At 46.7% G+C, this 22622-nt stretch overlaps 1 protein-coding gene across 11 annotated transcripts in view; it reads left to right on the top strand.

Annotated features, from left to right (window-relative positions):
* The window catches only part of LOC110530293 (mitogen-activated protein kinase kinase kinase kinase 3), an 83204-nt gene that overhangs the window by 58012 nt on the left and 2570 nt on the right, over nt 1–22622 (top strand). For 6 of the 11 annotated variants that reach the window (XM_021613291.2, XM_021613282.2, XM_021613272.2 and 3 more), the window contains 14 exons: nt 422–500; nt 1128–1186; nt 1595–1657; nt 15657–15709; nt 16698–16736; nt 17780–17831; nt 18133–18304; nt 20544–20650; nt 20837–20878; nt 21054–21138; nt 21637–21716; nt 21845–21905; nt 22237–22354; nt 22453–22511. In XM_021613291.2, coding sequence (XP_021468966.1) covers nt 422–500; nt 1128–1186; nt 1595–1657; nt 15657–15709; nt 16698–16736; nt 17780–17831; nt 18133–18304; nt 20544–20650; nt 20837–20878; nt 21054–21138; nt 21637–21716; nt 21845–21905; nt 22237–22354; nt 22453–22511 — 1069 coding nt within the window. The remainder of the gene's footprint in view (nt 1–421; nt 501–1127; nt 1187–1594; nt 1658–15656; nt 15710–16697; nt 16737–17779; nt 17832–18132; nt 18305–20543; nt 20651–20836; nt 20879–21053; nt 21139–21636; nt 21717–21844; nt 21906–22236; nt 22355–22452; nt 22512–22622) is intronic. The other 5 variants (XM_021613297.2, XM_036986534.1, XM_036986504.1 and 2 more) reach the window with 3 other exon arrangements.

The following is a 22622-nucleotide window of genomic DNA, read 5'->3' as shown; positions in this document are numbered from 1 at the left end:
CGTTTGAAGGTAGGCCTTGAAATGCATCTACAAGTACACCTCCAATTGACTCAAATGATGTCAATTAGCCTATCAGAATCTTCTAAAGCCATGACATCATTTTCTGGAATTTTCCAAGCTGTTTAAAGGCACAGTCAACTTAGTGTATGTAAACTTCTGACCTACTGGAATTGTGATACAGTGAATTATAAGTGAAATAATCTGTCTGTAAACAATTGCTGGAAAAATTACTTGTCATGCACAAAGTGGATGTCCTAACCAACTTGTCAAAACTACAGTTTTTTTACAAGAAATTTGTGGAGTGGTTGAAGAACGCGTTTTAATGACTCCAACCTAAGTGTATGTAAACTTCCGACTTCAACTGTATGTAATGTATGTGTGTTGGATATTTAGGTATTCTATTCTGTTTTCTTCCTGACAGTCTCCTGTGTCTGTTCCCCATCGGATTCGCTCCACCAGCAGGAGCACCAGGGAAGGGAAGACGCTGTCTGAGATCACCTGTAAGTGTCTGTGTGACTGGACCAGTTTCCCGGACCCAGATTGAGCCGACTCCTGGACTACAAAGCATGTTTAGTGGAGAATCACCATTGAATGTGCTTTTTAGTCCAGGACTAGGCTGACTCTGTGTGGCTGTGGTGGATTCAGTTTTATCAGTCTGTGGTTATTGGCAGTGTGCTTAATCTGTGGTGTGGAGTGACTGACACATTCATTTCTTTGTGAGTTCATGGTAATCACAGTTTAGTGAACCTCTGTCTGTCAGGATTAACGTTGGCATGAGTATAATCTACTCTTTTCAGCTTCCACAGATGAACGGCTCCTCAAACCATGCAGTGAAGGAGCGCACACACTCTGTTAAAGTACCTCAACACACTCACTCATCTATCTCTACCTGCAGCTGTACAGTTAAACTTCTCTCGCTCTCTCTCTTGCTTTCTCTCTCTCTATTGCTTTCTCTCTCTCTCTATTGCTTTCTCTCTCTCTCTCTTGCTTTCTCTCTCTCTATTGCTTTCTCTCTCTCTATTGCTTTCTCTCTCTCTTTCTATTGCTTTCTCTCTCTATTGCTTTCGCTCTCTCTCTCTATTGCTTTCGCTCTCTCTCTCTCTATTGCTCGCTCTCTCTCTCCCTAGTTGGCCAGGTGAAGTTTGACCCCCCGTTGAGGAAGGAGACAGAGCCCCATCATGAGCTGGTGAGTAGCCTGGTCCTGCAGTGTCCCCCTGATACAACTGTGGCTGAACCCTGTGTGTCGGTGCCGTAACAGGAAAAATAAACATAGATAGGCCCCATTAGCTGAGACTCTGCTGAATTTTAAATCCCAATTAATGCATTTCTGATCTCAAGTCTTCCATATTATAAATGTCTGAGTGTAGCATATTCCCTGTCCTTCTTTCTCCTAAATTTGTCTGAATGCGCCCCTGGCTGAGGTTTCAGTGCAGGGTTCATACGGCATGCATGGTCACCCCTCTTCTCTCCCCTCACTCTCATCCCTCACTCCCTACCTCTCTTATCCATCCTCTCCCCTGCTTTAATCCCTTTCTCTGATTGGATGGCATTAACTTTGAATTAACGGGTCTTTCTCACTCTGCCTGTTGAACAGCCCGACTCTGACCCTTTTTTGGACTGTGCAGAAGAGCTGTACTACACGGCGAGATCTAATCTGGTATTTTCCCACATCTCTCCATTTCTTCTTCTGGGTCGTCTCTCTTCTTCTTAACGCTTAAATGTCCTCTTTCAGTTTGCCTTGTCTCTTTCGTGGTTCTTTTGAGTGTCTAAGTTTGATGGATGTCAGTAACTGTTTGTTAATTTGTGTCTGTGAAGCCGTCTTCGGCTCATTTGCTGTTTCTGTTGTTATTCTGGTCATGTCATGCTTATGTTGGTTGTTATTTGAACTGGATGGTCTTCAACCACACAACCTGTTAGACCTCACCAGCATATCTAAGGCTCCTTAGAGAGAGGGATGGGGGAAAACTGTTTAGAGGGAGAGGAATGGGGGGATGGGGGAAAACTGTATAGAGGGAGCAGAATGGAGGGATGGAGGAAAACATTTATAGAGAGGGAGCAATGGGGGGGTGGGGGAAAACATTTATGAGAGAGAGGAATGGAGGGATGGGGGAAAACTGTATAGAGGGAGGGATGGGGGAAAACTGTATAGAGGGAGGGATGGGGGAAAACTGTATAGAGGGAGGGATGGGGGAAAACTGTATAGAGGGAGGAATGGATGGATGGGGGAAAACTGTATAGAGGGAGGGATGGGGGAAAACTGTATAGAGGGAGGGATGGGGGAAAACTGTATAGAGGGAGGAATGGAGGAAAACTGTATAGAGGGAGGGATGGGGGAAAACTGTATAGAGGGAGGGATGGGGGAAAACTGTATAGAGGGAGGGATGGGGGAAACTGTATAGAGGGAGGGATGGGGGAAAACTGTATAGAGGGAGGGATGGGGGAAAACTGTATAGAGGGAGGAATGGAGGAAAACTGTATAGAGGGAGGGATGGGGGAAAACTGTATAGAGGGAGGGATGGGGGAAAACTGTATAGAGGGAGGGATGGGGAAACTGTATAGAGGGAGGGATGGGGGAAAACTGTATAGAGGGAGGGATGGGGGAAAACTGTATAGAGGGAGGAATGGGGGAAAACTGTATAGAGGGAGGAATGGAGGGATGGGGGAAAACTGTATAGAGGGAGGGATGGGGGAAAACTGTATAGAGGGAGGGATGGGGGAAAACTGTATAGAGGGAGGGATGGGGGAAAACTGTATAGAGGGAGGGATGGGGGAAAACTGTATAGAGGGAGGAATGGGGGAAAACTGTATAGAGGGAGGAATGGAGGGATGGGGGAAAACTGTATAGAGGGAGGGATGGGGGAAAACTGTATAGAGGGAGGAATGGGGGAAAACTGTATAGAGGGAGGGATGGAGGGATGGGGGAAAACTGTATAGAGGGAGGGATGGGGGAAAACTGTATAGAGGGAGGAATGGGGGAAAACTGTATAGAGGGAGGGATGGGGGAAAACTGTATAGAGGGAGGAATGGAGGGATGGGGGAAAACTGTATAGAGGGAGGGATGGGGGAAAACTGTATAGAGGGAGGAATGGGGGAAAACTGTATAGAGGGAGGGATGGGGGAAAACTGTATAGAGGGAGGGATGGGGGAAAACTGTATAGAGGGAGGGATGGGGGAAAACTGTATAGAGGGAGGGATGGGGGAAAACTGTATAGAGGGAGGGATGGGGGAAAACTGTATAGAGAGAGGAATGGAGGGATGGGGGAAAACTGTATAGAGGGAGGGATGGGGGAAAACTGTATAGAGAGAGGGATGGGGGAAAACTGTATAGAGGGAGGGATGGAGGGATGGGGGAAAACGGTATAGAGGGAGGGATGGGGAAAACTGTATAGAGGGAGGAATGGGGGAAAACTGTATAGAGGGAGGAATGGGGGAAAACTGTATAGAGGGAGGGATGGGGGAAAACTGTATAGAGGGAGGGATGGGGGAAAACTGTATAGAGGGAGGGATGGGGGAAAACTGTATAGAGGGAGGGATGGGGGAAAACTGTATAGAGGGAGGGATGGGGGAAAACTGTATAGAGGGAGGGATGGGGGAAAACTGTATAGAGAGAGGAATGGAGGGATGGGGGAAAACTGTATAGAGAGAGGGATGGGGGAAAACTGTATAGAGGGAGGGATGGGGGAAAACTGTATAGAGGGAGGGATGGAGGGATGGGGGAAAACTGTATAGAGGGAGGGATGGGGGAAAACTGTATAGAGGGAGGAATGGAGGGATGGGGGAAAACTGTATAGAGGGAGGAATGGAGGGATGGGGGAAAACTGTATAGAGGGAGGAATGGGGGAAAACTGTATAGAGGGAGGAATGGAGGGATGGGGGAAAACTGTATAGAGGGAGGAATGGAGGGATGGGGGAAAACTGTATAGAGGGAGGGATGGGGGAAAACTGTATAGAGGGAGGGATGGGGGAAAACTGTATAGAGGGAGGGATGGGGGAAAACTGTATAGAGGGAGGAGTGGAGGGATGGGGGAAAACTGTATAGAGGGAGGGATGGGGGAAAACTGTATAGAGGGAGGAATGGAGGGATGGGGGAAAACTGTATAGAGGGAGGGATGGGGGAAAACTGTATAGAGGGAGGGATGGGGGAAAACTGTATAGAGAGAGGAATGGAGGGATGGGGGAAAACTGTATAGAGGGAGGGATGGGGGGAAACTGTATAGAGGGAGGGATGGGGGAAAACTGTATAGAGGGAGGAATGGGGGAAAACTGTATAGAGGGAGGGATGGGGGAAAACTGTATAGAGGGAGGGATGGGGGAAAACTGTATAGAGGGAGGGATGGGGGAAAACTGTATAGAGGGAGGGATGGGGGAAAACTGTATAGAGGGAGGGATGGGGGAAAACTGTATAGAGGGAGGGATGGGGGAAAACTGTATAGAGGGAGGGATGGGGGAAAACTGTATAGAGGGAGGGATGGGGGAAAACTGTATAGAGGGAGGGATGGGGGAAAACTGTATAGAGGGAGGAATGGAGGGATGGGGGAAAACTGTATAGAGGGAGGGATGGGGGAAAACTGTATAGAGGGAGGGATGGGGGAAAACTGTATAGAGGGAGGAATGGAGGGATGGGGGAAAACTGTATAGAGGGAGGGATGGGGGAAAACTGTATAGAGGGAGGGATGGGGGAAAACTGTATAGAGAGAGGAATGGAGGGATGGGGGAAAACTGTATAGAGGGAGGGATGGGGGAAAACTGTATAGAGGGAGGAATGGAGGGATGGGGGAAAACTGTATAGAGGGAGGGATGGGGGAAAACTGTATAGAGGGAGGGATGGGGGAAAACTGTATAGAGGGAGGAATGGAGGGATGGGGGAAAACTGTATAGAGGGAGGGATGGGGGAAAACTGTATAGAGGGAGGGATGGGGGAAAACTGTATAGAGAGAGGAATGGAGGGATGGGGGAAAACTGTATAGAGGGAGGGATGGGGGAAAACTGTATAGAGGGAGGGATGGGGGAAAACTGTATAGAGGGAGGGATGGGGGAAAACTGTATAGAGAGAGGAATGGAGGGATGGGGGAAAACTGTATAGAGGGAGGGATGGGGGAAAACTGTATAGAGGGAGGGATGGGGGAAAACTGTATAGAGGGAGGAATGGGGGAAAACTGTATAGAGGGAGGGATGGGGGAAAACTGTATAGAGGGAGGGATGGGGGAAAACTGTATAGAGGGAGGGATGGGGGAAAACTGTATAGAGGGAGGGATGGGGGAAAACTGTATAGAGGGAGGGATGGGGGAAAACTGTATAGAGGGAGGGATGGGGGAAAACTGTATAGAGGGAGGGATGGGGGAAAACTGTATAGAGGGAGGGATGGGGGAAAACTGTATAGAGGGAGGAATGGAGGGATGGGGGAAAACTGTATAGAGGGAGGGATGGGGGAAAACTGTATAGAGGGAGGGATGGGGGAAAACTGTATAGAGGGAGGAATGGAGGGATGGGGGAAAACTGTATAGAGGGAGGGATGGGGGAAAACTGTATAGAGGGAGGGATGGGGGAAAACTGTATAGAGAGAGGAATGGAGGGATGGGGGAAAACTGTATAGAGGGAGGGATGGGGGAAAACTGTATAGAGGGAGGAATGGAGGGATGGGGGAAAACTGTATAGAGGGAGGGATGGGGGAAAACTGTATAGAGGGAGGGATGGGGGAAAACTGTATAGAGGGAGGAATGGAGGGATGGGGGAAAACTGTATAGAGGGAGGGATGGGGGAAAACTGTATAGAGGGAGGGATGGGGGAAAACTGTATAGAGAGAGGAATGGAGGGATGGGGGAAAACTGTATAGAGGGAGGGATGGGGGAAAACTGTATAGAGGGAGGGATGGGGGAAAACTGTATAGAGGGAGGAATGGGGGAAAACTGTATAGAGGGAGGGATGGGGGAAAACTGTATAGAGGGAGGGATGGGGGAAAACTGTATAGAGGGAGGGATGGGGGAAAACTGTATAGAGGGAGGGATGGGGGAAAACTGTATAGAGGGAGGGATGGGGGAAAACTGTATAGAGGGAGGGATGGGGGAAAACTGTATAGAGGGAGGGATGGGGGAAAACTGTATAGAGGGAGGAATGGAGGGATGGGGGAAAACTGTATAGAGGGAGGAATGGAGGGATGGGGGAAAACTGTATAGAGGGAGGGATGGGGGAAAACTGTATAGAGGGAGGGATGGGGGAAAACTGTATAGAGGGAGGGATGGGGGAAAAACTAATGAGGGAGGAATGGAGGGATGGGGAAAACCTTTATAGAGAGGGAGGAATGGGGGAAAACTGTATAGAGGGAGGAATGGGGGAAAACTGTATAGAGGGAGGAATGGGGGAAAACTGTATAGAGGGAGGAATGGAGGGATGGGGGAAAACTGTATAGAGGGAGGGATGGGGGAAAACTGTATAGAGGGAGGGATGGGGGAAAACTGTATAGAGGGAGGAATGGGGGAAAACTGTATAGAGGGAGGGATGGGGGAAAACTGTATAGAGGGAGGGATGGGGGAAAACTGTATAGAGGGAGGGATGGGGGAAAACTGTATAGAGGGAGGGATGGGGGAAAACTGTATAGAGGGAGGGATGGGGGAAAACTGTATAGAGGGAGGGATGGGGGAAAACTGTATAGAGGGAGGGATGGGGGAAAACTGTATAGAGGGAGGAATGGAGGGATGGGGGAAAACTGTATAGAGGGAGGGATGGGGGAAAACTGTATAGAGGGAGGGATGGGGGAAAACTGTATAGAGGGAGGAATGGAGGGATGGGGGAAAACTGTATAGAGGGAGGGATGGGGGAAAACTGTATAGAGGGAGGGATGGGGGAAAACTGTATAGAGAGAGGAATGGAGGGATGGGGGAAAACTGTATAGAGGGAGGGATGGGGGAAAACTGTATAGAGGGAGGAATGGAGGGATGGGGGAAAACTGTATAGAGGGAGGGATGGGGGAAAACTGTATAGAGGGAGGGATGGGGGAAAACTGTATAGAGGGAGGAATGGAGGGATGGGGGAAAACTGTATAGAGGGAGGGATGGGGGAAAACTGTATAGAGGGAGGGATGGGGGAAAACTGTATAGAGGGAGGGATGGGGGAAAACTGTATAGAGAGAGGGATGGGGGAAAACTGTATAGAGGGAGGGATGGGGGAAAACTGTATAGAGGGAGGAATGGGGGAAAACTGTATAGAGGGAGGGATGGGGGAAAACTGTATAGAGGGAGGGATGGGGGAAAACTGTATAGAGGGAGGGATGGGGGAAAACTGTATAGAGGGAGGGATGGGGGAAAACTGTATAGAGGGAGGGATGGGGGAAAACTGTATAGAGGGAGGGATGGGGGAAAACTGTATAGAGGGAGGGATGGGGGAAAACTGTATAGAGGGAGGGATGGGGGAAAACTGTATAGAGGGAGGAATGGAGGGATGGGGGAAAACTGTATAGAGGGAGGAATGGAGGGATGGGGGAAAACTGTATAGAGGGAGGGATGGGGGAAAACTGTATAGAGGGAGGGATGGGGGAAAACTGTATAGAGGGAGGGATGGGGGAAAAACTAATGAGGGAGGAATGGAGGGATGGGGAAAACCTTTATAGAGAGGGAGGAATGGGGGAAAACTGTATAGAGGGAGGAATGGGGGAAAACTGTATAGAGGGAGGAATGGGGGAAAACTGTATAGAGGGAGGAATGGAGGGATGGGGGAAAACTGTATAGAGGGAGGGATGGGGGAAAACTGTATAGAGGGAGGGATGGGGGAAAACTGTATAGAGGGAGGAATGGGGGAAAACTGTATAGAGGGAGGGATGGGGGAAAACTGTATAGAGGGAGGAATGGAGGGATGGGGGAAAACTGTATAGAGGGAGGGATGGGGGAAACCTGTATAGAGGGAGGAATGGGGGAAAACTGTATAGAGGGAGGGATGGGGGAAAACTGTATAGAGGGAGGGATGGGGGAAAACTGTATAGAGGGAGGAATGGGGGAAAACTGTATAGAGGGAGGGATGGGGGAAAACTGTATAGAGGGAGGAATGGAGGGATGGGGGAAAACTGTATAGAGGGAGGGATGGGGGAAAACTGTATAGAGGGAGGAATGGGGGAAAACTGTATAGAGGGAGGGATGGGGAAAAACTGTATAGAGGGAGGGATGGGGGAAAACTGTATAGAGGGAGGGATGGGGGAAACCTGTATAGAGGGAGGAATGGGGGAAAACTGTATAGAGGGAGGGATGGGGGAAAACTGTATAGAGGGAGGGATGGGGGAAAACTGTATAGAGGGAGGAATGGGGGAAAACTGTATAGAGGGAGGGATGGGGGAAAACTGTATAGAGGGAGGAATGGAGGGATGGGGGAAAACTGTATAGAGGGAGGGATGGGGGAAAACTGTATAGAGGGAGGAATGGGGGAAAACTGTATAGAGGGAGGGATGGGGAAAAACTGTATAGAGGGAGGGATGGGGGAAAACTGTATAGAGGGAGGGATGGGTGAAAACTGTATAGAGGGAGGGATGGGGGAAAACTGTATAGAGAGAGGAATGGAGGGATGGGGGAAAACTGTATAGAGGGAGGGATGGGGGAAAACTGTATAGAGAGAGGGATGGGGGAAAACTGTATAGAGGGAGGGATGGAGGGATGGGGGAAAACTGTATAGAGGGAGGGATGGGGAAAACTGTATAGAGGGAGGAATGGGGGAAAACTGTATAGAGGGAGGAATGGGGGAAAACTGTATAGAGGGAGGGATGGGGGAAAACTGTATAGAGGGAGGGATGGGGGAAAACTGTATAGAGGGAGGGATGGGGGAAAACTGTATAGAGGGAGGGATGGGGGAAAACTGTATAGAGGGAGGGATGGGGGAAAACTGTATAGAGAGAGGAATGGAGGGATGGGGGAAAACTGTATAGAGAGAGGGATGGGGGAAAACTGTATAGAGGGAGGGATGGGGGAAAACTGTATAGAGGGAGGGATGGAGGGATGGGGAAAACTGTATAGAGGGAGGGATGGGGGAAAACTGTATAGAGGGAGGAATGGGGGAAAACTGTATAGAGGGAGGAATGGAGGGATGGGGGAAAACTGTATAGAGGGAGGAATGGAGGGATGGGGGAAAACTGTATAGAGGGAGGGATGGGGGAAAACTGTATAGAGGGAGGGATGGGGGAAAACTGTATAGAGGGAGGGATGGGGGAAAACTGTATAGAGGGAGGAATGGAGGGATGGGGGAAAACTGTATAGAGGGAGGGATGGGGGAAAACTGTATAGAGGGAGGAATGGAGGGATGGGGGAAAACTGTATAGAGGGAGGGATGGGGGAAAACTGTATAGAGAGAGGAATGGAGGGATGGGGGAAAACTGTATAGAGGGAGGGATGGGGGAAAACTGTATAGAGGGAGGGATGGGGGAAAACTGTATAGAGGGAGGGATGGGGGAAAACTGTATAGAGAGAGGGATGGGGGAAAACTGTATAGAGGGAGGGATGGAGGGATGGGGGAAAACTGTATAGAGGGAGGGATGGGGAAAACTGTATAGAGGGAGGAATGGGGGAAAACTGTATAGAGGGAGGAATGGGGGAAAACTGTATAGAGGGAGGGATGGGGGAAAACTGTATAGAGGGAGGGATGGGGGAAAACTGTATAGAGGGAGGGATGGGGGAAAACTGTATAGAGGGAGGGATGGGGGAAAACTGTATAGAGGGAGGGATGGGGGAAAACTGTATAGAGAGAGGAATGGAGGGATGGGGGAAAACTGTATAGAGAGAGGGATGGGGGAAAACTGTATAGAGGGAGGGATGGGGGAAAACTGTATAGAGGGAGGGATGGAGGGATGGGGAAAACTGTATAGAGGGAGGGATGGGGGAAAACTGTATAGAGGGAGGAATGGGGGAAAACTGTATAGAGGGAGGAATGGAGGGATGGGGGAAAACTGTATAGAGGGAGGAATGGAGGGATGGGGGAAAACTGTATAGAGGGAGGGATGGGGGAAAACTGTATAGAGGGAGGGATGGGGGAAAACTGTATAGAGGGAGGGATGGGGGAAAACTGTATAGAGGGAGGAATGGAGGGATGGGGGAAAACTGTATAGAGGGAGGGATGGGGGAAAACTGTATAGAGGGAGGAATGGAGGGATGGGGGAAAACTGTATAGAGGGAGGGATGGGGGAAAACTGTATAGAGAGAGGAATGGAGGGATGGGGGAAAACTGTATAGAGGGAGGGATGGGGGAAAACTGTATAGAGGGAGGGATGGGGGAAAACTGTATAGAGGGAGGGATGGGGGAAAACTGTATAGAGGGAGGGATGGGGGAAAACTGTATAGAGGGAGGGATGGGGGAAAAACTAATGAGGGAGGAATGGAGGGATGGGGAAAACCTTTATAGAGAGGGAGGAATGGGGGGGATGGGAGAAAAACTGTATAGAGAGAGAGGCATCATTGTTCTTCCTCTGTCATCCATGGTTACCTGCAAGGAAACACGTGTCGTCATCATTGCTTTGCACAAAAAGGGCTTCACAGGCAAGCATATTGCTGCCAGATATTGCACCTAAATCAACCATTTATTGGATCATCAAGAACTTCAAGGAGAGCGGTTCAATTGTTGTGAAGAAGGCTTCAGGGCGCCCAAGAAAGTCCAGCAAGCACCAGCACCATCTCCTAAAGTTGATTCAGCTGCGGGATCGGGGCACCACCAGTACAGAGCTTGCTCAGGAATGGCAGCAGGCAGGTGTGAGTGCATCTGCACACACAGTGAGGTGAAGACTTTTGGAGGATGGCCTGGTGTCAAGAAGGGCAGCAAAGAAGCCACTTCTCTCCACGAAAAACATCAGGGACAGACTAATATTCTGCAAAAGGTACAGAGATTGGACTGCTGAGAACTGGGGTAAAGTATTTTTCTCTGATATATTCCCTTTCCGATTGTTTGGGGCATCCGGAAAATGGCTTGTCCGGAGAAGACAAGGTGAGCGCTACCATCAGTCCTGTGTCATGCCAACAGTAAAGCATCCTGAGACCATTCATGTGTGGGGTTGCTTCTCAGCCAAGGGAGTGGGCTCACTCACAATTTTGCCAAAGAACACAGCCATGAATAAAGAATGGTACCAACACATCCTCCGAGAGCAACTTCTCCCAACCATCCAGGAACAGTTTGGTGACGAACAATGCTTTCTCCAGCATGATGGAGCACCTTGCCATAAGGCAAAAGTGATAACTAAGTGGCTCGGGGAAGAAAACATTGATATTTTGGGTCCATGGCCAGGAAACTCCCCAGGCCTTAATCCCATTGAGAACTTGTGGTCAATCCTCAAGAGGCGGGTGGACAAAAAAAAACCCACAAACTCCAAGCAATAATTATGCAAGAATGGGCTGCCATCAGTCAGGATGTGGCCCAGAAGTTAATTGGCAGCATGCCAGGGCAGATTACAGAGGTCTTGAAAAAGAAGGGTCAACACTGCAAATATTGACTCTTTGCATCAACTTCATGTAATTGTCAATAAAAGCCTTTGACACTTATGAAATTATTGTTATTATACTTCAGTATTCCATAGTAACATCTGACAAAATATCTAACGACACTGAAGCAGCAAACGTTGTGGAAATTAATATTTGTGTCATTCTCAACCACGACTGTACTGTAGGGAGAGGGATGTCTCTGTAGAGAGATGAGATGGATAGAGAGAGATGGGGGAAGAGAGATGGATGAACGTCCTCATAGGGAAAACATGTGTGACTGACTTAGACCCCTGAGGCCATGGCCTATTAGAGCGGGAACAGATCAAGCCCTACGTTGCCATTACCAGTCCCCCCTGTCTCCTTCTGCCAAATATTACTGCTGACTCAGACCACGGACTCCACAGTCACAGTTTAACTCGTTAGACCTCATTTCTTTCCCTCATATGAATACTGGGGGATTTGTTGATGTGACTGAGGCAGCAGGATATGGCAGTTTGTTAGCATGAGTAAGAATATGTTAGCTGAGCTCTCTTTGGCTGAATGTAGTATGGCTGTCAGTTTGTGGTGTGTTGGTCCGTAGGAGTCACAGTCTGTCACTTAGCTGTGAAGGGGGAATACCGGTAAAATCGATATGTCCTCTGATCTGAGGGACCCGCATTTAGGGTTGCAAATGGTCGTAAAACTTTCTGGTAAACTTCCAGACTTCTTCCGGACTATTTCCATGGGAAGTTGAGCCCTGGAATTTGGGGAATTTTGCTTAAATTCATCAAAAACGTTATGTTATAACAGTGAACCTTTTTTGTGGGATACACATAAGGCAATTCTAGGTCTTGTGGCATATTTTGGTTAAACTATCCCCAATTCAATAGAATTGTAACCCTCTGCATGAACAGTGCATTCTTCCATCACATGAGCAGTGCGTTCTTCCATCACATGTACAGCTGATGCTCAAGATCTTGCACACTAATGAGATGCTATTGAGCCCACACTACACTGTCTGAGCCAATGACTACATGCTTTCTGGTAAATTTTGATTACAATACTGGGTGGGGTGAAAATATTTTATATGACATATATTACATTATTTTTTTGTTAACTAGTAAATAGTAGCCTACTGCAAAGTGTGTTTTAAATCATTTCTAACTTATTAACAATTTCTGCTAGTTAGTTTTTGCTACCATGTGGAATTTTAGCTTGCTTGAGCCTGCTAACTGAGGAGTGTTAATTCACCTGTTTCCATATATGTTTAATTACATCATTTTTTTTATCTTACAAAGGAGTTGTTTAATCTAACTGCTTAACTATTTATCTGTACATGGAATTGTCTTTGGTTTTTATTTACTCATTTTTTAAATAATCTTTACAGGAAAATGCCACGGGCACTATCTGATGTGTGGAGACATTTCACTGCAGCTAATGTAGAAGGAAAAGCTGTGTACGTTTGCAAATATTGTGCCAAATCATATGTGAAGAATGCAACAAAGATTCAGAATCATCTGGCCAAGTTCATAAAGTTCCCTCAGAGCTCACAACAAGCAACCTCTGACAAAAGTCCCTCTACTTCTATTCGAGGTGAAAATGATGAATCCGACACCTTATCGATAGCAACAGCTCATGGTCCTCCTGGAATCAGAAGTTTTTTTGACTCAATGGAGGAACGTAGTCAGAGAAATGCTGATGAATGTCTGGCTTGAGCTGTTTATGCAACTGGTTCACCTCTGATGCTCACAGGCCATGTGTAATGGAATAGATTTCTGAATGTGCTTTGCCCAGCATACACCCCTCCAACCAGACATGCTTAATCTACTATTTTGCTGGATGCAGAGTCCAACAGAGTTCAAGTGAAGGTCAAGCAAATCACAGAGAAAGCAGACTGTATTGCAATCATCTCTGATGGGTGGTCGAATATTCGTGGGCAAGGAATAATTAACTACATCATCTCCACCTCTTGACCAGTATTCTACAAGAGCACAGACACAAGGGACAACAGACACACCGGTCTCTGCAATTGCAGATGAGCTGAAGGCAGTCATCAATGACCTTGGACCACAGAAGGTATTTGCACTGGTGACAGACAATGCTGCGAACATGAAGGTTGCTTGGTCTGTGGAGGAGTCCTACCCTCACATCACACCCATTGGCTGTGCTGCTTATGCATTGAATCTGCTCATCAAGGACATTATGGCACTGAAAACAATAGATACACTCTACAAGAGAGCCAAGGAAATGGTTAGGTATGTGAAGGGTCATGAAGTTATAGCAGCAATCTACCTCACCAAGCAAAGTGAGAAGAATAAGAGCACCACATTGAAGCTACCCATCAATACCTGTTTGGGTGGTGTTGTCATCATGTTTGACAATCTCCTGGAGGGGATGGAGTCTCTCCAAGCAATGGCCATATCACAGTCTGCCGATATGGACAGCCTCATCAAGAGGATCCTCCTGGATGATGTATTTTGGGAGAGAGTGATAAGCAGCCTGAAACTCCTGAAACCTATAGCAGTAGCCATTGCACGGATTGAGGGAGACAATGCCATCCTATCTGATGTTCAGACTCTGCTTGCAGATGTCAGAGAAGAAATCCGTACTGCCCTGCCCACTTCACTGTTGCTCCAAGCAGAGGAAACTGCAGTTCTGAAATACATCAAAAAGCATGAAGACTTCTGCCTGAAGCCCATACACCCCGCAGTGTACATGTTGGCCCCAAGTATGCTGGCAAGAGCATCCTGTCTGGTGCAGAGATCAACAAGGCCTATGGTGTCATCACTACCGTGTCTCGCCACCTTGGCCTGGATGAGGGCAAGGTTCTTGGCAGTCTGGCGCAGTACACTTCCAAGCAAGGGCTTTGGGATGGAGATGCAATATGGCAGTCGTGCCAACATATCAGCCACCTGGTGGAAGGGACTTTGTGGATCTGAGGCTCTTTCCCCTGTTGCCTCCATCATCCTCCAAATCCCACCAACATCAGCCCCCTCTGGTCCTTGTTTGGAAACACACACACACCGAAGCACACAACAGGCTGACCAATACAAGGGTTGAAATATTGGTGGCCGTCCGGGCAAATTTGAGACATGGCCTGACAACAAGCCATCCTCAACAAGGTTGGAAAGTGACCGTGAAGATGAGGCTCAGAGGCTGATGTTCAAGAGGTGGACATTGAGGAGGTCCAGGGAGAAGACATGGAAGCCTGAGAGGAAGACAACCAAATCTTTAGTTTCTAGACTATAATTTTACAGATGTATGTTGAAAACGTTTTTGGGAGATGTGATGGATCATTGGGGATCATTCAACATTCCCTTTCTTTTGTTGTTCAGTGAAATCATCCCGTGTGAAGAGTCAACTCATTTAATTGTCAATTTATTTATTTATTTTTTCTATTGGAAAGGATTTAATCATTTGCAATTATGTCTACTTATTATAAGGTAAAAGGTTTATGTTTCTGTCTCCATATGATATGGTAAATATATCCAATGCAAAAAAACATCTACATTTAAATGATATTAATATTAATTTGCGTTAATTCCCATATATTCCCATTAATTCCCACGGAAAGTTTCCACCTCTGAATATGTCCCAAAATGTGCAACCCTACCCGTAATAATACTGTTCAGTAAAGTCAATCACATTGATGCAGTACACACACACACACACACACACACACACACACACACACGTCACCCTTCGCCCATACCGTTGCAGCTAATTCTGCTGAGATACCTCTATACAGTATATTTTCTATTCATATCACTCACATAACATACTCATCTGTGTGTGTGTGTTCCATAGTGCAAAATGCTGTCATATCCCTTAACTTATATCGCACATGCACATTAAAAACATCTTTCATAATTAGAAACTATCATATTTCAGTGTTTTTTCTCTAAGCACCACTGCAGTGGTGACCTCTGACCTATAGTGTCATCAACCTTGCCAGCCCCTGAGGTTATTCTCACGGAGTCAAGGTCCTGTAACGTCCTGGATGGCTTGTTCATTAGTGTCACCAGTGTGACCAGGGAGTCATTGAGGTTACACCACACTCAGCCTCGTCTCTCTCCACACAATCTCTAAGTGGTTGTAGGTGTTGTGTGTATGCATGTGTCTCAGCTCTTAATATAGTTGATGCTGTACAGTAGGTAACCTCAGCCATGGTGCCTTTCCACATTGACTGTGTGTCGTCGTGTTTCAGAAACAGTCCTGTAATTGTGATATGCCTCCTTCTAGGATCTTCAACGGGACTATGGACAGGAATCTCCAAGCCTGGTGGGAGGGAACAAGTAAGTCACTCTTTCTGGGTTTCTACTCCTCTTCCTCCACCTTTCATCCTCTGTTCTTCCTGTCCCTTCCCTAAGCTTTATCGTCTTTCCTCCCTATCTCTCCTGTATCTCTTCTCCTTGCCTCTCCAGCTCTCCTCTCTTCTTCACCTTCTCTTGTCCTCACCTCCCCCGCTCTCCCTTCCTCCCCCGCTCTCCCTTCCTCCCCCGCTCCTGTCCTCCTGTTTTATCTGTGTAGAGATTACCCCGAGCAGATGGTGGTGTGGTACTGAGAGGTGACTTCCTGTAGAGAGGAAGGCATCTGATGCGTCTGATCATTTATTCATGACACCTTTCCTGGAACTCAGCTCAGAAGAAGTGCCCTGTAAGGGGGGGGTGTAGTAACATAGACAGACTCGCTGCTGCTTACACCTAGAATGATCTGCTCCATAGCAGGATGGGATGGATTGATAGGTGGTGTGTTTTCAGTGTATAGGATAAATCAGACAAGGATTATTGAAAAAGCCACTCCTTCCAGATCTGAGGCACTCTGAATCGTATTCTGTTATCTGATTACTGAACAATTGATGTCCACATTCCTTCTCCCACTGGACAGCCTCATAGGATTCATATTCACATTTTCTCTCATGCACACCCACGTGCATACACAAACACACTGTTGCTTACACATAGCTGATCTGACAGCTTTACACATCCCAGGTGAGTGTACAACTTTGAGTGGCTAAGGTAAATATTCAATGGGTTATGACGTCATCTCAGCTGGGATGAAACTCACACACTATCACATTCAAGTACGCTGAATTAATCTTCTCTGCGGTTTCCATGGGTTTTTGCCCTGTAGCATAAAAAAATGTTGTGTTAAATTAGGTCAGAACCCCCCTCTGAGAAATAACACCTTTACTCATGTCATGTGCGATTCTGTCACTGAGTTGACACTTTTTGTCCTCCATTTTTAACTTCTCCTTCGTTCGTTTCACTCGTTACTTGACAGGAGTCTTCTCAAATCAGTGGAGGAGGAGCTTAAGCAGAGGTGAGTTAGGCCACGCCCCACAGGACTCCACCTGCAACTGCTCTGGTTTTTGATTTGCTGACGCGCCCTAACCGCGCCCACCCCAGCAGCCAATCAGTGTTAACGCAGGACTAATCCAGCCAATCAGTGTCAAGCTAAATGTATCTGCTCTGACTGCTGCGTTATGGCTTGATTATGTTGTGTCCATTGTTGTTCAATGCTTAGTCAGTGCAGGCTGCCCTGTGAGATCACCTGACACCGTGAGCTTCAACAAAGCATGACTTATACACTGACTTAATTACTTAGTATAAGCCTTATCTAGTTACATAGTCTATATTGAAATCTCCCAGCCCTACATGTAAAATTAGCAAAATATAGTATTAAGGTTTAGTAAGACATATATTCCTATTTGGTTTAATTATATAGCACTGTAGTTCTTTAGTTATGCTGTACCTTTATGTAGTTTAAGTGTCATTATGTTACCCTAGTTGTGTAGTTGAGTTAATTTCCCCTTGTCTCAGTGTCTCCCCCCAGTGGTTGAAAGGAGAGCAGCTTCATTTTGCCTCTTGGCCTCTTTGCCTTGCTATGAGTCCCCATCCCTCTGGTTTAACCCAGTGCTACTTGGTTTGTGTTCTCTCATGGTGACGTTGATCTTGTGACTCATTTTGATTGGTGCCATGTCTGTGTCTGTCATGATTGAGTGGTATCTGATTGGATCATACTGTACATACACATTACATTGACTGGGCTTTTGGGATATCCTGTTCAAGGGAATGCTAACATCTTGTGTGTCAGTTGTCTTATGGTGCTTTCGGGGGTTGACAGACCTTTGTTGTCTTTACCCACAACTGCGCTGTTGTCTAAAACTACGTTGTGTTACTTAGTTGTCTAACACTGTGTTGTGATAGGAGACCATGTTGTTAGTGATAGTCTGTCACTGTGTCTGTCATTCTGTGTTAACACTTAATGTGACAACATTGTTTTATAACTGTCAATATGTGGAACCTTCTGAATCTTGTCACTGTCTTACAAAACTAACCCTACCTCAATCTCTTTCCCTCTAGCAAACACAGTACCATCATGAGGCCGAAAGTCCCACCCCCACTTCCCCCCAAGGTAGGACCACCGGGATATATCATACAGCATGCAGCATTTTGGAGCACGATCAAACAACCAAGACTACTATTTAGTGGAAAGGACCCTCAAGCAAAAATCAGTGTTGCATACATCAATATTTTCTCTCAAAGCTAATTCAAACTATTGACATTACATTTGTAAGATGGGCAGCAGAGACAAATTAGGAATAAAAGGGCAAGCATTAATCAACCTCTAGAGATTGTCTACCTTTCTGCTGTCTTTGTCTCTCTTACTCTCTGTCTCTGTGTCTCCTCTCCATTTTCTCCCACTCTCCCTCCAGCCCAAATCTATCTGTCCGCCCCAGGAGAGCCCGTCCCAGGGAGAGGATGATGTAGGCGGAGGGGGGACCATCAAGCGCTGCCCCGTACCCGAGAGCCCCGCCCGACCCGCCTCAAATGTACCCCCCCGCCCTCCACCCCCACGCCTGCCCCCCCACAGACGCAGTAGCCTAGGTAACGAGAGTACACAGAGCCAGGCTGGCTCAGAGCCCGAGGGGAATGATGCTGGGAGCTTTAGGCATTTCTGGGAGTGGCTTCATGCCCCACACACGGAAGAGGAGTTGGAAGATGTGTTGGAGGAGGAGGAGGAAGAAGAGAGTAAGGCCGGCCGATTGGTAGCCCCGTAGACGTCACTCCTCCCTGATTGGTTGTTAGTCCCATCAATCAGCGTCTGTAGTGTCTCGCACCTTCTCTCTCTCCCTCCCTCCCCCTTTCCTCTGTCTGTCTGTCTCTCTGTCTGTGGATGTGTACAGTTCCTTCGGAAAGTATTCAGACCCCTTGTCCTTTTCCACATTTTGTTACGTTACAGACTGTATTAAATGTATTAAATTAAATAAAAATCCTCAGCAGGCTACACACAATACCCCATAATGACAAAGGGAAAACAGGTTTTTAGAAATGTTTGCAAATTTGTTAAAAAGATACCTTATTTAAGTATTCAGACCCTTTGCTATGAGACTCGAAATTGAGCTCAGGTGCATCCTGTTTCCATTGATCATCCTTGATGTTTCTACAACTTGATTGCAGTCCACCTGCGGTAAATTCAATTGATTGGACATGATTTGTAAAGGCACACACCTGTCTATATAAAGGCCCCATAGTTGACAGTGCATGTCAGAGCAGAAACCAAGCCATGTCCATAGAGCTCCTAGACAGGATTGTGCCGAGGCACAGATATGGGGAAGGGTACCAAAAAATGTCTGCAGCATTGAAGGACCCCAAGAACATAGTGGCCTCCATCATTCTTAAATGGAAGAAGTTTGGAACCACCAAGACTATTCCTAGAGCTGGCCACCGGTCAAACTGAGCAATCAAGGGAGAAGGGCCTTGGTCAGGAGGTGACCAAGAACCCGATGGACACTCTGACAGAGCTCCAGAGTTTCTCTGTAGAGATGGTTGTCCTTCCGGAAGGTTCTTCTATCTCTGCAGCAGTTCACCAATCAGGCCTTTGTGGTAGAGTGGCCAGACGGAAGCCACTCCTCAGTAAAAGGCACATGACAGCCCGCTTCGAGTTTGCCTAAAAGCCAAGCGTCACATCTGGAGGTAACCAGGCACCATCCCTACGGTGAAGTATGGTGGTGGCAGCATCATGCTGTGGGGATGTTTTTCAGTGGCAGGGACTGGGAAACTAATAACGATCGAGGCAAAGATGAACGGAGCAAAGTACAGAGAAAACCTGCTCCAGAGCACTCAGGACATCAGACTGCGACGAAGATTCACCTTCCAACAGGACAACGACCCAAAGCACACAGCCAAGACAACGCAGGAGTGGCTTCGGGACAAGTCTCTGAATGTCCTTGAGTGGCCCAGCCAGAGCCCAGACTTGAACCCGATCGAACATCTCTGGCGAGACCTGAAAATATCTGTGCAGCAACACTCTCCATCCAACCTGACAGACCTCCCCAAATACAGGTGTGCCAAGTTTGTAGCGTCATACCCAAGAAGAGTCGAGGCTGTAATCGCTGCCAAACGTGCTTCAACAGAGTACTGAGTAAAGGGTCTGAATACTTATGTACATTTTATGTGATTTTTCAGTTTATTTTTACAAATTTGCACACAAAAAATACAAAAATAGAGTTTTTGCTTTGTCATTATGGGGTATTGTGTGTAGATTGATGAGGGGGGGAAAACAATTTAATACATTTTAGAATATGGCTGTAACGTAACAAAATGTGGAGAAAGTCAAGAGCTCTGAATACTTTCTGAGTGCAGTGTTGTGTTGCTGCAGTCATGTGACTTTGTCTGTAACCAATCTCCTGCCTCCTCTCTCCCATTGTTGATATCACATGTTGTCCATGATCAATCCAAATGTAATGGAACTCTCAGCTCAGTGTGTTAGCATGATCGAATCATTTAGTTTGAGAGATGTCCCACTCTTGTAATCCTAACCAAATATATTCCATTAATACTGACTAGTAGTAATTCGATTTTAGCATATGTGTGTACGTCTCAGTAGAACACTCACACCATTGAGCTACTGTCTTCAGGCAGCCCAATTCTGAGCTTTTTCCACTCATTTGTCTTTTGACCTCAGACTGCTCTTTTGCTTATAATTGGGCTAAAGATCCGAATTAGACTGCCTGTGTAAATGCCGCTTTAATCTAATGCGTGTGAAATACCACACACACACACACACACAGAGGCATGCACACACTCACCGAGGTAAGTGTAATAAACATGTCTCCTGCTGCAGGTAATGGATTGAGCTCTCACCAGAATGGAGAGAAGGACAGTGCTGCAGAGAGGCAGTCCACCATGCCCCCTAGTGTCCCCATACGGAAAGACAAGAAGGACATTCCCGTAATGCCACCAGATCCCACACACTCTCCCTATTAACACTGACATTTCAATACATTCCTTTCACACTCGGGCATCACCATACTGATTATTATTAAAGCCAGTAAACCATTTATCTAAATCGAATGTGGACCAGTGATCATTGACCTTATGTGTCTCTCTGTATGCATCTCCTCCCCCTCTTTTCAGAAGCCAATCAGTAATGGTCTCCCACCCACACCCAAGGTCCATGTGAGTATGATGCCGCCTTTACAGACACGCCTACTTACTGAAACATTATGAATCCAAGTCAACTATGGTGTTGACCTCTAAAATGGAGCTTTCAAAACAAGACATTTCAAGAAAAGATTACTATTGTGTTTGGCTTCCCTCTAACTGTCCAACCGCCATCGTTCCTGCTCCTCAGATGGGGGCCTGTTTCTCCAAGGTGTTCAACGGCTGCCCGTTGAAAATCCACTGTGCCACATCCTGGATCAACCCAGACACCAGAGGTAGGGCACTGGGAAAACAACGTAGCCTATCAGTGACTTGGGTGTCACTTTTTACAGCTTTATTGTTAGGACTTATTGGATGAATCATTGCCATGATGATGATTTTGATTAAAGGGATACTTCAGGATTTTGGCAATGAAGTACTTTATCTACTTCCCCAGAGTCCGATGGGTACCAACTCATGGATACTGTTTTTATTTAGGCATCCAGTATGAAGGAAGTTAGAGGTACTTTTGCGAGTCAATGCTAAGTAACATTAGCACAATGACTGGAAGTCTCTAGTATCTACTAGCATGCTAGCAGTTACCATGGGCTTCTAACGCTAGTTAGCAATTGTGCTGATGCTCGTCATAAACTTCCTTTAAGCTGCACGCAGAGACATGTTTTTATCCACAAGTTCATCTATGTCTGGGAAAGTAGATAAAGGCCTTCATTGTCAAAATCCTGAAGTATCCCGTTAACACGACTAATTGGCTCTTTGTTTTGTCTTTGTTTCAGACCAATATTTGATATTTGGTGCTGAGGAGGGGATCTACACTTTGAACCTGAATGAACTGCACGAGACGTCAATGGAGCAGGTTTGTTCTCTTCCCTTCTGGGTGAAGAAACATCTCACAGCTCACAATGCTTTTTTTTCCCTCAATGGAGGATTCTGAATGTTGTATTCAAATCTTCATTGGCTCTCTCAATCTCCTTCTGTCCCCAGCTCTTTCCCCGGCGTTGCACTTGGCTTTATGTTATGAACAACTGCTTGCTCTCTATATCTGGTAAGACTAACTTGGACCTATAGTGTCTTACTTTGATGTTCGTTCTGTATTTATGAATGGTTTTGCAGTAGTAGGGGTAATGTGCTGCTCTGACATTTTGACATTTCTCTGACATAAAGGTACACATTTAAGAGGCACTTCAAAACTTTTACTCTGGAAAATTGAGGCAGGAATTTCTCTGTTTAGATGATGTCTGCCCTTTCCCCAAAAAGATCATCTTGCCCTGTAACATGTGTTTTGGAAGCGACCTTGTATTTTATTTTTGGGGTCATAAATTGCCTTTTTAAAGGTTTAGAACTCCAGCTGAAAATACATTTTGTTATTGCTGCAGGAAAAGCCTCCCAGCTCTACTCTCATAATGTAGCTGGTCTGTTCGAGCATGCCCGGCAAATGCAGAAGCTACCCATGGCCATTCCTACACACAAACTCCCGGACAAGATGATTCCACGGTAGGATATGTGAAGTATTTTCATTCATTTGGGTTTGAACTTGGGGTGTTTATCGGGATACATATAAAACCGAGTTCTGTCCCTTATGATCCTTGTAGGAAGTTTGCCGTATCTAATAAGATTCCAGACACAAAAGGTTGCCAAAAGTGCTGCGTAGGTGAGTGCTCAGGAAGGTGGATTACCCTTACGAATCTGTGCACACACTACCAGAAGTCGCTTTGGATAAACGCGTCTGCTGAATGGCATATATTATCCACATTCTTGACTT

This window comes from Oncorhynchus mykiss, chromosome 1 (genome assembly GCF_013265735.2).
Source record: "Oncorhynchus mykiss isolate Arlee chromosome 1, USDA_OmykA_1.1, whole genome shotgun sequence".
Lineage (NCBI taxonomy): Eukaryota > Metazoa > Chordata > Actinopteri > Salmoniformes > Salmonidae > Oncorhynchus > Oncorhynchus mykiss.
The sequence above is the reverse complement of the archived record's forward strand: the minus strand, read 5'-3'. Positions and strand labels throughout refer to the sequence as shown.